The sequence below is a fragment of the Polyodon spathula genome, chromosome 23, assembly GCF_017654505.1.
Source record: "Polyodon spathula isolate WHYD16114869_AA chromosome 23, ASM1765450v1, whole genome shotgun sequence".
NCBI lineage: Eukaryota > Metazoa > Chordata > Actinopteri > Acipenseriformes > Polyodontidae > Polyodon > Polyodon spathula.
The window spans coordinates 13262830-13277894 of record NC_054556.1 but is presented as its reverse complement, the minus strand read 5'-3'; the positions used below and the strand labels follow the sequence as shown (position 1 = coordinate 13277894).

Below are 15065 nucleotides of genomic sequence, written 5' to 3'. Positions count from 1 at the left end.
CCATCTTAGCGCCTGTATTGATTAGCAAAACTGTACGGGGACTGGCTGTTCCATTCAGAAAGGTCAAGCTGGAGAATGCCAACTTCAACAACAAAGCTTGAAAAGGCCACCGGAAAACGGTCTGAATCCCTCCCAAAGGTGTGTGCAGCCATTCCAACAAGAGCCACTTGACACAGCAGCTTTGCTAGTATGCAATCTCAATTGTCCTGAGTGCTGGGTGACACATTGCACTGATGCAGTAACTTCAATTTCATTATTTAGGCTGAGGATTTAAGATTTAGAACAGAGGGAAGAGAACACTTCTTCGCACAGAGTGTTGAGGTTATAGAATAGGCTACCTAGTCATTTTGTTAAGAAAGCATCACTTGGGTCCTGTAAGACTCAGCTTGACAAAGCTCTGACATCAATCAGCTACTAGGAACTGAAGATCTTAGAAGGGCCAAGTGGCCTCCACTTGCTTCTGTTCTTTGTTCTTATTTATAGTGAACTGGATATTGTATGGGTGAATTTTATGTTTGTTTTAATGTAATAGATTAACGGTTAGCAAGACAGAGGTTTGAATATTAACAGTAGATCAAACGATAGACCTTATGAGTGCGATTCAGAATGACTCCAGTTATATTTTAGAATATTTCTGAAAGAAAGAGCAATTCAGTAATTGTATATAATTTGCTTAAAGCTGTCATCAAAAATCACGCCCCTACATGTGGCATGTTGTTGTAACACAGTAAGACAAGATATTGTTTGGAGTGTGTTTGAGAGGGCTGGACTCAAACAAGAAAGGAGTTGTAGTAAATGGCTTTTGAGCACTTCTGTTGTTGGCTGAGAGGTTGCTGTCTCAGAATTTTAAACTAATACAAACACAGCTACTGTACATACAATAGCTTGACGTCAGTCCATTTCACAATGTAGTGTGTGACAGACAGTCAGTTAAATAGTTCAATTAAACGTATAATGTAAATTATAGTAACATTTAACACAAGTCATACTAGATACTGTACAATATGGAACATTGACTTTATCCTTGTACAGTAACTCTTTATTTAGATGCATTATACTGTTATTCTTTTAATTAGACATAATGTATTTAACTGTCCAGTTAACTGCATTGTGTATTATTGTTTCACCACGACTGAGAAAATTCACTGTAAAAAATCTTTGTAATAATAATAATAATAATATAATAATAATAATAATAATAATAAATAATAATAATAATAAAGACTACAAGTTTCAAAATGTTACAACCCTCAATTATTAGGCATATTATGTAGAAAAATATATAAGCAATCAGTAAAAAAAAAAAAAAAAAAAAGTATTTAAATAATGGCTTTTGCATATAAACCTGCAAAACAGATCCCAAAAAATTGAAACAGAGAAGTTAGCTGTGAAAAGAATGTATGAAATTACAACAAAAGCTCTCCAGGATGGCCTTTGCTTATTGTTTCGGTTTATTTTATTTATTTCATAAATCCATTTAAGATGGATAACATGTTGGCGTTTCTGAACTTTTGGTTTCTGCATTATAAAGACCTAACTATTCCAGATATTGGCTTCATGCTGCCACATTATTTTAATCTCTGGCCACATCAATGGTACTTTGACATAGTGGCCTATATTTTCCTCTAAGTACAAATTGCAAGCTGTCCACTCTATAAAATGTATTACATGGGGCCCAGTGGCTTTATAGTTGTTACCCAGCTGTGTTAGATGATTCTCTCAGTAAGGTTCCATTACAGATGGTGTCCAGTAGAAATTAACCATTTTACTGCTGCATTGTTTTAACCTGAGAACAATGATACAGATCTTTTTTCACATATCTATTTTACTTCATGTTTACAAACCATTCAATCTGCTCGAATATGCCCCCGGGATCACATTTCCAGTTGATTTGATGTATAAAATCATACAATTTTTGGACATGAATGTGGTCAATTCCACATCTAAGCCAAGTGTACTCACTTTGTTGTAAAAGATTGTGTTCGTGGTAACTGTTTTGTCAGGAATCAACTGCCTTTATAATCTTTTGCATGAGAAATATTTAGAGACCCGCGAAATTGGGGAACATTTCCATATAACACTGACTTAAGGGTGATTTACAGTATAACCGTAAATCTCGAAAAACTTCACTTCTAAATCTTTTGTAGTCATTTTTGCATTACTTTAGTATAAATACATGTTAATTTGGATTCATGTGTTGTTTTTTTCTGACTTTATGTGAACGAAAAGACACACATTTGGCTGTTTTCCCATTGGAAATAGTGATATTTTGAAATATCACTGTCCTGGTCACAAAAGCAGTTTGTGGGGAATAATAGCCATTTTCCATACGTTTGAGGCATAAGCAATTAGGAAATAACACTTACTACCCAGGAACAAAAGTAATGGGACTTTAAATTAAATCATAAATTTGAAATTGTGCGTGCATAGGAATGTAAATGCATGCTTTTCAAATGATAAATATGAAACACATGCAGAATTGTATTTATTCAGAAATATCAGCAGGTGGTTTTAAGAGGTACTAAACACTAACACATTAGAGACAATCAGAGGGTTTCATGCTGTATGTCATTCTTGGCTGTGGAGGCTGATTTGTGTGGCACTAGCAGTATAGACCACGTGTGTACATCTGTGAGAAATACAAATCAAAGGATTACAGTAAATGCATCCTGCATATAATTGTACCCAGTGTTGGGGAAGTAACTTTTTAAAGTAACCTGTAACAGCAAAATTGTAACACTTTACAGTAACTTATCAATTAGAAGAGAAAAAATGAACTACTTAAAGTTACAGTTTATATTTTACAGAGGCATTTTTGCTTGGGTTTGGTCAGGCTTCATGTCAAGCTATTATTTTAAGATCCAGCTAACTAACTCGCTCATTCCCTCCTCGGACGCCATTTTCCAGCAAGTTGATATTCATGTGACAAGTAAGGTTTGACTGACGTATGCTCTGATTTCCATCTCCATGCATTAACCATAGTCTTTTTTAAATGTAAAAAAAAGTAACTACTTTATTTTTTCACTTAAAATGTAATCTGTTGGCTCCCAAGTGGCGCATCCAGCAAAGGTGCTTCACGCGGATGTGCCCTATAGTCTGGGGATCGCAGGTTTGAGTCCAGGCTATGTCACAGCCGACCGTGACTGTGAGTTCCTAGGGGGCAGCGCACAATTGGCTGAGCGCTGCCCGGGTAGAGAGAGCCTAGGTCGGCAGGGAATCCACGGCTCACCGCTCGAAAAACCGGGGTAAAAAAGAATTGGCGACGACTAAATTTACAAAAAAAAAAAAAAAAATGTATTCTGTTACTGGTCTGAAAAAGGAACCCTTACAGTTACAAGTTACTGAAAAATGTAATCAGATTACAGTACTGTGTTACATGTAATATGTAACTCCAACACTGGTTGTATCTTACATTTTTTTCCAATGAAATTCAATATCTGTTATGTATTTAATTAAAATGCAGTCCAACCCGTTTAAGCGTATAACCTATTTCCACAAATATTTATACACTTAAACAGAGTGTATACTTATATGGGTTGGTGATGTGCAATCCCAATTCTTCTTCTGAAATGTAACTGCACCGATGAGAAAGTGCTTTACTTCGTTTAAATCAATCCAACAATTAATAATTATTTAACTTGTATAAGAAAACACAGAACCATCAGTTTATAATGCATTTTATTTAAATGCACATTAGATGGTAATGCACATCTACATTTACTAAATAAAGAGACATTGGCTGTGTGCAACAAAGAAACGTCTGAGGCAAATAGAAAATGCTTTTTCAGGTCACATAGGCTCCTGTTGTGATCTGGTTGGGTTATGGTAGTCCTCTGTAAAGTGTTTAATCCACTAATAAAGGCAGATTTAAAGTGAAGTTGGTCTGCTATCTTTATAACATTATAAAATGTTGTTATGTATTCATGTTTGACAGCATTGTTTCTGTAGAAAAAAAAAACAATCCTAATGTTTATGTTTGTAGAATACTTGAACAAAGATTTACATAGAACAATGTTGTGTTAATCACAGGGGCAAACCATTCTTATACCTATAAACAACAAAAAAACAAACACTTGTCAATCATTCCTGTGTTTAATCATTAGTTTAACGGCTTTTCTACACTCTTGAAATAATTTGATTTTATAGGAGCTGTTCACATTAATAACTGTCAGTTCCATTGTGTATAACTGTCATTTGCAGTGACAAGATAGGCAGCAGCTGTCAGAGACTGTGCAGAAGTGCTGCCCAAGCTAATGAGAGGCACCTCACAGAGTGGAGAATTAGGTTGTGATTTAATATATATTTAGGGCCTTAATTGTATTAAACTCAAAAATAAATACTTCATAACTAAAATGCACTATGTCGCAAGTATTTGCTGATATTTAGTTTATTACCTTTATTACGCAAATAGTTTTATTTTCAGTAGCTGCCCACGGAAAACTATGCATTGCCCATTGGCTAGCCTTTAATTCGAATGGTTTATGTACTGTAGCTGAACTGATCATTTCAAAGCTGATCATATTCCTATTTTCCTTTTGGGGAACAGCAAAGTCCTGCCTGTGCCAACGTGAGTGTGAAACATCAGCTGCTCAAAGTTGTTCTCCGGGTCCTTCAGTATCGCATGCTTCTTACAGGTGAGAGAGCTATTTAATATTCGCACTAATATTCACTGAAATGAAGGGGCGGCACAATGAGTGTCCTTATTGTAGAGAGATCTGCATATGAAGAAACGTTGAGCAGTGTATTACAGCAAGACAATAAAGCACCCTTTCATGAACTACTTACAAAGTCACGTCATTCAAAATACTATAGAACTAGTGTTCAAGAAATAATTCAACTGTATTTTCAAACAAATGAATAAAAGGTGTTCTATTGATTTCATGAAGTAATCACAGATCCATGATACATTTCCAATAAGAGTCACTGTGCTCTGTTTTAGCTCTATACATGATCTGCATCAAACCACTGCCTCACTGATGTTAATAAGGCAGTTCACCTTCCGTTTCCAATCTGAATGTTTAGAAAATTGTGTCGTGAATTTGCTGAATTATCTAATGCCAGAAATGTGTAAAACATGCTCCTTATATTTGTAAAAGAGTGCATGTTATAGTTTAATACATTCTGGTAGACCCATAAATGGACCTACTGGTCTATCGTAACATGTATTAAGTATATAATGTAATAATGTCTCATGTTTGTGTTTACAGATTATCTGAACAACCTGTCCCCAGACTCGTCAGAGTATGAAGACACTCAAGGTATTGGCATATAAAGTAGCGTGGTACAGGGTTCTAGAATGCAACTTTTTGGTTTTGGTTTCTGGATGATTTAAATCAATAATTTTTAGACTTGACATTTGGCATATAGGTAGTCTATGATTCATTTGACAAAACTACCATCATTTTAGGATTTTCTTTTTACTTTCACACTTTGGGCCCTAATCACATAAAGCTGACATTACACCACTAATTCTTACCAATATGCATTGCTTTGATAGTTCTCACATTTTCAGTGATGCATTGAATGTTTTATTGGGATTTGGCAGCACAGAGGCACTGCATATGTTTCAGTGCACAATGGATCACCTATTGCACTAGTAAGCTTCGCCATTTCATTTCCCCACACCAATGTTAAGTAGTTTTTGCAAAAGCAATTTTAGCTGGAATAGTTAGGTAACAAATCATAGTCGATGGTTCTTGCAAGGAGCTCCCTTTAACCTTAGATCAAATCACGTAAACATCAAGCATGTTTTAGGAGCTTCCAATACCAGATTGAATAGTCAATCAAATAGCTAGTACTGTATTAGGTCTCCACTCTGAGTTTGCCTCCTCCCCAGCCTCACCTGCTTTTTGGGTTCATCACATTAGGAGAGCAGCTACCCTGCCCATGGTTTCCCTACAGTCAGCCTTTCCACTGATCTGCTATTTGATTTACGGGCATGGGTACCTCGAAAGGGGAGGTCAAAGGCCAAAGAATGTAGTGTAAAATATGCACAATGTAGTAGTGCTGTCTAGTCTCTGTTTTAAAAAATGATCTGTTGCATGAACTTTCTGACTGAACACACATTATGATTTTTGAACAGGTAAGTAATTAAATATTAGTCAAATGTAAAGTAACCCTGCAAGACAACCACCTTGGTTAGGGAGGGTCTGCTTGGTTGTTCAACTCAACTGTGTCTCTTAGAGCCAAGTTTTCTAACCTGCAGTGTTTTCTTTTCCTCCATTTCCTGTGCCAGCTGCCTTGGTAATTGTCTCTGAAGTTGCAGATCGAGCCAATGACAGCATGAGACAAGGGGTGAGTCTCCTTGTATCCTGTTATTTGTTATCATGTTGCCCAACAGTGAAAAATACTATTGCTCCCCAGCTGTCAGGGAAATATTAGTGAGGTGGTCTAAAAACTACCATTATGAAAAAAAAATAGATTGGGATGTCAGGCTGTCATTAATATCCTGTACTGTGTAAATAAAATGTCAGTGCATTAAAAAGAAATCTAGAAATTACACATGCATCATTGATAGGATACTTGCAAAAAGTAAATAAATAAACGTTTACAGTACTGAGCAATTTTACCTTTTCCTTTAACACATTTTCCCCAATAAGGATAGTTACAAATTCTTGTAGTGGCGCTGTCCTGTGTCTACCCTGTATCAAATGGTTACTATACAGGCTACAGGGATTACAACAAAATATGTTACCTACCCTTACTCTCTGCTGTGTTGTATATATTTCTGCAATATCTTTTTCCTCATCAACACAATTGTTTTGATATCGTATTCACTTGTACTTAGTCAGAAATCAGAACAGTTATTATTATTTGACACCAGGGCCATGCCACTAAATATCTTTAAAAGCCTAAAAATGGCTCCAACTGCAAAGTACAGTAAGTCCTTGAACTGTATGCATTTACCTTCTGTGTTTTGTGTGGACAAACAAGTCTTATACAGATAGGACTGGTGTAATTAAAGTTTCCAGGTGCTTAATAACAAGGACTGCAGTGTGGAGAGGTGTTGTTGACTCTCTCTCTCTCTCTCTCTCTCTCTCTCTCTCTCGCTCAGGAGAACCTCCTCCGTCTGGTTCACATCGAGTACAGTGTTAGGGGCCAGAGAGACCTGCTCCAGCCAGGAAGGGTGAGTACTGCACTCTCTGATAAGGACATTGTTTTTAACAAGTCTCAAACACAACAGGGCCTTCAAATCGTATGTAATTAAAAAGCCTCCCTCAGCCCCTCTCTCCACTCAGTGTCACAGAGCTCTCATTTAAAGGGCCAGTGTAGAGTTCTTGTGGGATTTATCACACCACATTCTTCTTTCATGTTCTGTTATTAAAAATTGCTGAGAGCCGTTACAAGTGTCAGTCTTCCACAGAAGACCTTTAATAAGCAATTCCTGTTAGAAAACATATTTATGATGCATTCGAGATTTATGTCTAAGATTTTCTTTTGAGGGTATAGATTTCATCCTTTTGATTTATTAATTATTACATACAAGCAATGGGAGCCTTACTATTGAGTAAAAGGAAGCTAGTATAAATGTGGTGTTTGTTCCTCAATTAGGGATGCAAGTTTCCCCAAAACAAAACCGATAACTTCATAAAATTCCAAACCAAATAATACCAACAAAAGATGAAACTGAAGCAAACCCTATTCCCGACATTAGCATACAACGCTGCATGCAAAAGTTGTACATAACCTAATTTTAGTATTGATATTTATCTACATATATATTTTAAACTATATGAACATAATTTTGATATTAACATCAACGTAATGAAAGAAACTACACAATTATATAGCAAAAATCTACCGGAAGCCGTAATAGTAGTGCAGTATTTCATGTTAGATTTTGAAATCTTAAATTTTTCAATTTTACAACGCGGTATATAATTCAATATGTTAAGGTTTCGTTTAACTTTATGAAGCAAAATTAGCTCATTCTATAGGGTGATGCAAAACATTTGGCCATAGCTATAGGCAGTTCATATAACATACCTTAATAATTTTAATATAGTAACATAAATCAAAAGTTGTGACAAGGCTTCCCAGATTGATTCTGACAGATTGATTCTGACAGCCTATTATTTCTATATCACTGATTAGTGACCAAAAATTGAAATTCTCCCACCCACAGTACTCATGTAAGTTCTTGAAGTGTTCTAATACATTTGCACACAATAAAATGTCAGTACATTTAAAAACTAAATTTTTTTCTACAACAAACTGAGCTGTGCATATTAAGTCATGTTTAGTGACATCAGTGAATTTCATCTCACATTTCTTAATTATGTAACCAACTGCATGTGAGAATTTCCAAAAGGTGTCTTAAAGTTCTGTTGAAATTCCTTAATATAGTAATGAGTCCCACATAGTGATGTACACTTGTTCTTCTGTCTGTTTGTTAGGTGTTTGTGAAGGAAGGAACATTAATGAAGGTATCCAGGAAAAACAGACACCCTCGGCATCTGTTCTTGGTAATGCTTATTTTATTTCCCCTTTGTAAATCGAAGGTTAGACTGGAGAATCATTAATAATGCATTTAAGTGTTTATTACACTTAAAAGACAGTATTACCTTACAGTAAATATAGTTTCGCATAATCTGGTTTTCAAATGGCATTTCAGCATATGCAATGAAACGACAATTCTGTTTGCAGTGTGACAAGGTGCTCGTGTCACGTGTGTGGGTAACTGCTGTTTAAGCAATACAGAGAGACATGAGAGGTGGGGTTGAAAATGCCAGCACTGGCGTGCAGGATTTATTAATACAAAAGAAAATAAACAAAGGGGTGATGTGATGTTACCAGCGGTGGTAATGCACAGAGGACACATACAGCAAGCTGAGCAAAAGGAAAAATAAAACACAGTACAAAAACTACAAATAAAAGGTGCCATACAGGGTGATAGCCTTATAAACGAGCCGTCCCACTCCAGGAACCAGCTACTCTACATAACCCTCGTTATACGTTACATGCGAAAATTATCCCTTAAACTAACCTACGTATGAGCCAGTATTCATACGACGACTCCTGCTGCTTCATACAGTTTCAGGGTTGCGTAGCTGTCATTCCTGCAGAGCTGACCCTCACCTCCTGAGTATAAGCAGCACCCGTCCTTAGCGTGGCAATGCAGTCGCCTAGACCGATCTCCAACGGATGTTTTCAAACTGACGGACACTCAGCCAAGACCCGCCCACCTACTGATTGAGGACCGGCACAGCCAATCACTTGCTGCCAGTCTTTAACTCCAGTCTTTAATTAACTCCTGTTTTATGAAGGAGACAAAACATATGTTAATTTAACAGAACTCGAACAACTGAGTTATATATTTCAGGTCACTTTACCAGTCTGTTTATGATCATTATGTACAATATCTGTGGAAAGCTGCAAATTCTGCGGGAGCCTGAAAATTCGAGGAATTCCATCATCTGCAGATTTGGATTGCCTCTAGTTATGAGCCTCCATAATTTTGCTCTGTTTTGTAATTTGGATTTCAGGAATTTATTATTATTATTATTATTATTATTATTATTATTATTATTATTATTGGTGTATAGTCTAAAAGCCAACATACCAACATCCCTACCAGTTATTGTACAGCACATTCTTACACTTAGCTATAATGCTAAGAAATCTAATGACTGGCTGAATTTTTACAAATGCTGAATTTCCAATACTACTCGCCTCTAAACTGTCACTGCCTGTGAGATCTGGGGACTGTATATCTTAAATATTATTTAGCAAAATCTAATGAGTAGGGATTTTAAATACTATATTATGTAAATAAATGCAGGCAGTGCCTGTAGTACTTTACACAAAACATCAAACAAGCACAAGGCTTTCAAAACAGCCTTCATTATCCTTGCACTAGGCAATTTGCATTATTTCACATGAATAATGTTTCTTACATGTCATGCATGTTATATTGGTCTTCTGAGAGTTATAGGTGCATTACTTTTAATAAGTTTGGTCGTAAAAACGAAGCCTGGCAATAATATTCTGACTGATTGTCTTGTTACAGTGCTTGAAAACAAATTGTTCTTTCAATTGAGTTGATCATAAATTGAAGTCCCTCAGCATTTTGCCAGTAGCAGAAATGAGCCTGCTAATTTTACAAATGAGCGTGTGGAACTCAGCTGCAGAACACTTGCAGCACAAATGCTTCTAGAAACAGTGTTTATTACTCTTGAATTTATAGTAGGATTTAATTACAATAAACAAATGTGGATCATACCATAAAATGATGCTTGCTGCATATAAATTCTCTACTCATTCAGCAGAAAATCATTTTAAACACATCTGTCATTACATGCACATTGCAAACAGCTGTTATACCCTTACCCTTTTATTTAACCACAAAACACTTAAGACTGCCCCTTAAGATTCAAGATCGTGCTTCCTGACTTGGGGTTACCAAGCTGGTGTCTTCCACCTTTGTCCTTGGGTAGTCATTCAGCAATCTCAAAAAGATCACAAAGCTGCCATGGACCACTGTATCAAATCCTCATGTCTCAGAGACCATATACTGTATACACAGCATGCTGAATGTGTTGGTTATCTTGACATTGACCTCTGACTTCATGCACAGCTGTATTTTCGGTTAAGATTTTCTTGGTTAAGTTCCATTACAGGTGTTTCATTTGATTGTTTCGAAGGCACTAAGAAGAATCAGCAAGGACTTGATTGAAGTCTTTAAAATCTTAAAATGAATTGACAAAGACAACCCTGTAGTCAATACCTTCAGCACAACACAGAAACCAGGACCAGAGAACACATTCAGAAATGAAATGGAGGCTTAGGGCAGAGGATAGGAGACGCTTCTTTATACTGAGATTGGCGAGGGTATGGAATGGGTTACGCAGTGATGGGCCAAGTGCCCTTCTTTCATTCATAAATAATGATCTCTTATGACATATCCATTTAAATTAATGTTTACAGACCATTCTAACAGAGATGCCTTTACATGCTTTGTGATTATAGTTAATAATCTGTTGAGTTTTGATTAATACATGCTGCATGAAAAGCAAAGCATAGAAGAGTTGGCATTTGTTGGTTAAGATGTTAAATCAACAGTAGGATATGTAGGTAGCTTATGAGGACTAAATTGTGTTGGAAGCACTTTAATTCAAAATTGTTTATAGTGCCAGTGTCTTTAAAAGCAATTGAAAGTGTGTTCAGGTGGAACCGGTGAATATTAAGAGATGCTAAGCCCCTCCCAAGTTGTACTATATGTCTCATTATTGCTTGAAAGGAGACTCTGCTTGGATCTCATCATGTTCTCTGCTGAAGGTGGAGTGTTATTTGTTTCATTTACCGACCAGTTCTTTGAAACAAGGTAACAATATGCTGAGTGAAATAACAGAAAGGCAGGATAAAGCAGTGTCATTATCTTTGAAAGGAAGCAAGGACATCAGATATCTCCACCCAAAACAGGGCTCTCTTGACCAATGGTGTTATCGAGCGCTGGCTTTCCTGACAGGATGTTTGGTATGGGTTACTGAATGCCTGTTTCCTGTTCAGGGGCTATTTACAAAAATACAAGAGTCACACTCTCAAACACAGTCAAGGGCTGGGAAAGTTGGAAAGAAAGCCCTCCTACAAAGCAGAATACATGTATCAATAGACAGATATACTGTTTCATTTGGAAATAATAACATTTTTTCAATGACACGTGTAACATTAGGCAAACCATTAGTCTATTGGTCTGTAGCGTTGCATGGAGCAGGGTCCCAATATTTGGTAATGTAATATATCAGAGCAGTGAGTAGTATTGAAGAGTTTTACACAAGGTGAACGAAGGTTAAGATTGATAACAGTTTTAAAATGCTAGGCATGAAGCAACTTTCTTTTCTTCCCACAAACCTGCCTGTATGTACATTGAATCTTCAATTCTGTTAGATAAAAACAATGACGGTCGCTAATCTTTTTTCTCACCCGGCCATACACTGGGTTTACCGATCCTATTCTTTCATGAGGCTCAGACCAGGGGAGATCTTTGTGTCTATCACATCTGCTTCTCCTCCCAAGATGAGAACAGGCTAAACTAACAGCATGCAGCCTGAAGCTGTGGTCTGATAATTGTGTTTTTCATAGTGACTGGATACAGTCCAGACACATGCACTTTCTTAAAGGTTTAGGGAAAGTTATATTATTTAATACATCTCAGAGAACAGTAGCTGAGAGACTAGGTGCAATTGTTTTCATTACAGTACCAGCCTTTGAAATTTGATGGTGATGTCTCCACTTTTGAAAAAGCAATGCAAATGTTTGAGTAACTGACAGCTCTTTGTAAAAAAAAGGTTGGGGATGTGTGAGAAATTTGTATATTTTACTTAATCTGGCCCAGCTATACACAATAGAGCAGATTTAAGCAACTCAAATGTTATCAGTAAAGAGGCATGGGAATAAACACTGGTATAATCGTGTTTGTAATACACTAAGTGATTAAATATGTCACACTGACCTTCTTATCCCTTCTTTGGAAACAGCTTAGATATTTGCTTTTGGTTTTGTTAATAGCTGCAGTCTTCCATGTAGTAAATGGGCTGTGATGTATGTACCCATCAGTGCAGATATGAGGGAGGTGATGGAGCGGCAGGTTCTAATGTTAGGCAGGGCTGCCACAGCTCCCTTTAGATTAATGGTCCTTGGGAGGGTAATTTATGAAGCAATAAGTAAACTGAGTAAAGATGCTTGACAAGTCATTTGTCACCTGCTTGTGTTTAAAGTCCTTTTATGCTGTTTTTAAACTCAGCTTTTATGGATCCATCCTGTTTTGAACAGACACTCATTTCACGTGCATGCATGCGTGCGTGTGTGTGTGTGCGTGTGTGTGTGTGTGCGTGTGTGTGTGTGTGTGTGTGTGTGTGTGTGTGCGTGTGTGTGTGTGTGTGTTGGGGGGACGGGTTAATGTAAGCTTTCAGATCGAATGCAAAGGCAGCATAAAGACTGGGTAAAATATGAAAATGTATAAAAAGTGTATCCAAATTTACATTCATGGCATCTGGTTTTACAGTTCATAGCAAAATTGTTAGGCTCTAGCCTTCTTCATTTGGGCTCCTTCCTTGAAACATTTAGCTCCTGCCCATAATGAGAACCCTTGAGGTTGCTAGGTTAGAGTTAATCAAACCAGCTTTCTACAAAATAAACCAAATGAAGTTAATGTACAAAGTACTTGTGGTATAAACAGGAAAAGCTGATTCCAGGCTGTTGGGTGTTTGTGTATCAGCTCTTCAAGTCAGGTGTCCTTTCGTTCTATATTCACAGAGTGGGGTGTGGCATGGAAAGCATTATCAAGTGGTTGATGTTTTATCCTGTAAGAGCTGACTAGATAAAGTTCCTGGATCAAACAGCTACTGGGAACCAGAGGAGCATTAATAGGTCAAGTGGCTTATTAGAGTCAATCACTGTATGTAAAGTCTCATTTAGTAATCGTGCTGCTCTGTAATAAGCAATGGTTCTTTTTTTTAAAACCGAAAAAGTGTGGGTTTGCATATTTTCATCTAAAAAATTGTGCTTAGGTATTCCAAAGATCACAGTGAAATTTCAGGTAAATGGTGTAATCTTTTCTATACAGCCTGAGGATCTGGTGGAATTGCATAGCCCATTCTTCATACTTTAATGTGAAATTTTGAGACTCCAAAAAGAATAACGTTGCACGTTTTTCAATGTGGGTGAAGAGCAACAATGACAGCATGTTCCAATGCGTTCTGTCTATATAGATAGCAATAGAAGACTTGTTTCTGTTTGTCTTTTTTTTAAATCTAATTTCAAATGGTTTGCTGTGCATAACTGTGAGATATCTTGAACATTGTGCCAAACGCGGTAATATATATATATATATATATATATATATATATATATATATATATATATATATATATATATATATATATATATATATATATATATATATATATAGATCTTATTTATTTAAATTTATCATGTTAGAGTACCCACTAAAAGCATTTGATCTGAATGGTTTTATTTTAAGCTAAAAGATATATGCTGGGAAAAGCCAATATGGTGTTTATTTGCCAACCTGTTTTCTACATATATATTTTTTTTTACAGATGAATGATGTTTTGCTGTATACCTACCCACAGCAGGATGGCAAATACAGGCTAAAGAACACACTGTCCTTGTCAGGCATGAAGGTACGTTCATTAAATAACTGCACAGCCCTCTTCTCTGCCAGAAAACTGTGTATGTGAATAATAAAAAGTGTATCTGAATAATTTCAATAGATTTAGCATTCGCTATGTAGGTCTCAATGTATATGTTAGCAAACATAGACAAGCATGCTATCTGGTACTGCACTAGGTTAAAGAAATCTCTGTTTGAAAGGCTTGCTTTTGTATAATCTTGCACTTTCCTGGTCATTTTACCTGGAGAGAAGTTGTTCCCACCCCTTTATGGCCGTCTTTCCTGTCAGTAACCAACCAGCTACGTCCCCTATTGACAGACATGCTTTGCAGCCAGTGTCACACAGCTGAGGTGAAATGTCCTGGGAAGTACAAGTAAAAAAGATTTCCTGGGAGGAAAGGCAAGGAAACAGAGAAGTTTCTTTAACTAATGTACTAGATGCCATAGTTTAAAAGTAAAATACGTGTTTGCAATTATTATTTGTTTCTTTCAAAACTACACATTTGAGTCCTATATAATTAATTAAAGTGCATGACAGGTACTATGAGAGTAGTATGTTAGCTAGAAGCACTTAAATGAGTGTAACCTGCTGTATTTTTCAACAGGCATATGAACAAAAATGTGCATCATTTTACTGTTTTACTGTACTGTGTTGTGGCTGTTTGCCATTTACAGGCCATTTAAGAAAACCTGTTTAAAAAAAAATAATACAAAACTGTATCTGCTCTTAAAACCTGTGGTTATTTCTGATTGCCTATCCATAAAGCATGTTCATTGCATTCAGTCTGTGTGGCAGGCTGGCAAGTGAATAGAGGCCCAGAGACAGTCTGCAGTTTCAAAAAAATACTAATTTTATTATAAATAAACAAAAATAAAGGTGCACAAAGGCAAAATAACAGATACTCAAACACACATAAAGCAAAAACAAAACT

At 36.4% G+C, this 15065-nt stretch overlaps 1 protein-coding gene across 1 annotated transcript in view; it reads left to right on the top strand.

Annotated features, from left to right (window-relative positions):
• The window catches only part of LOC121298190 (FYVE, RhoGEF and PH domain-containing protein 5-like), a 65542-nt gene that overhangs the window by 36910 nt on the left and 13567 nt on the right, over nucleotides 1-15065 (top strand). The window contains exons 8-13 of the mRNA XM_041225127.1: nucleotides 4547-4634; nucleotides 5208-5258; nucleotides 6236-6294; nucleotides 7055-7126; nucleotides 8397-8465; nucleotides 14061-14144. Of these exons, the coding sequence (XP_041081061.1) occupies nucleotides 4547-4634; nucleotides 5208-5258; nucleotides 6236-6294; nucleotides 7055-7126; nucleotides 8397-8465; nucleotides 14061-14144 (423 nt within the window). The remainder of the gene's footprint in view (nucleotides 1-4546; nucleotides 4635-5207; nucleotides 5259-6235; nucleotides 6295-7054; nucleotides 7127-8396; nucleotides 8466-14060; nucleotides 14145-15065) is intronic.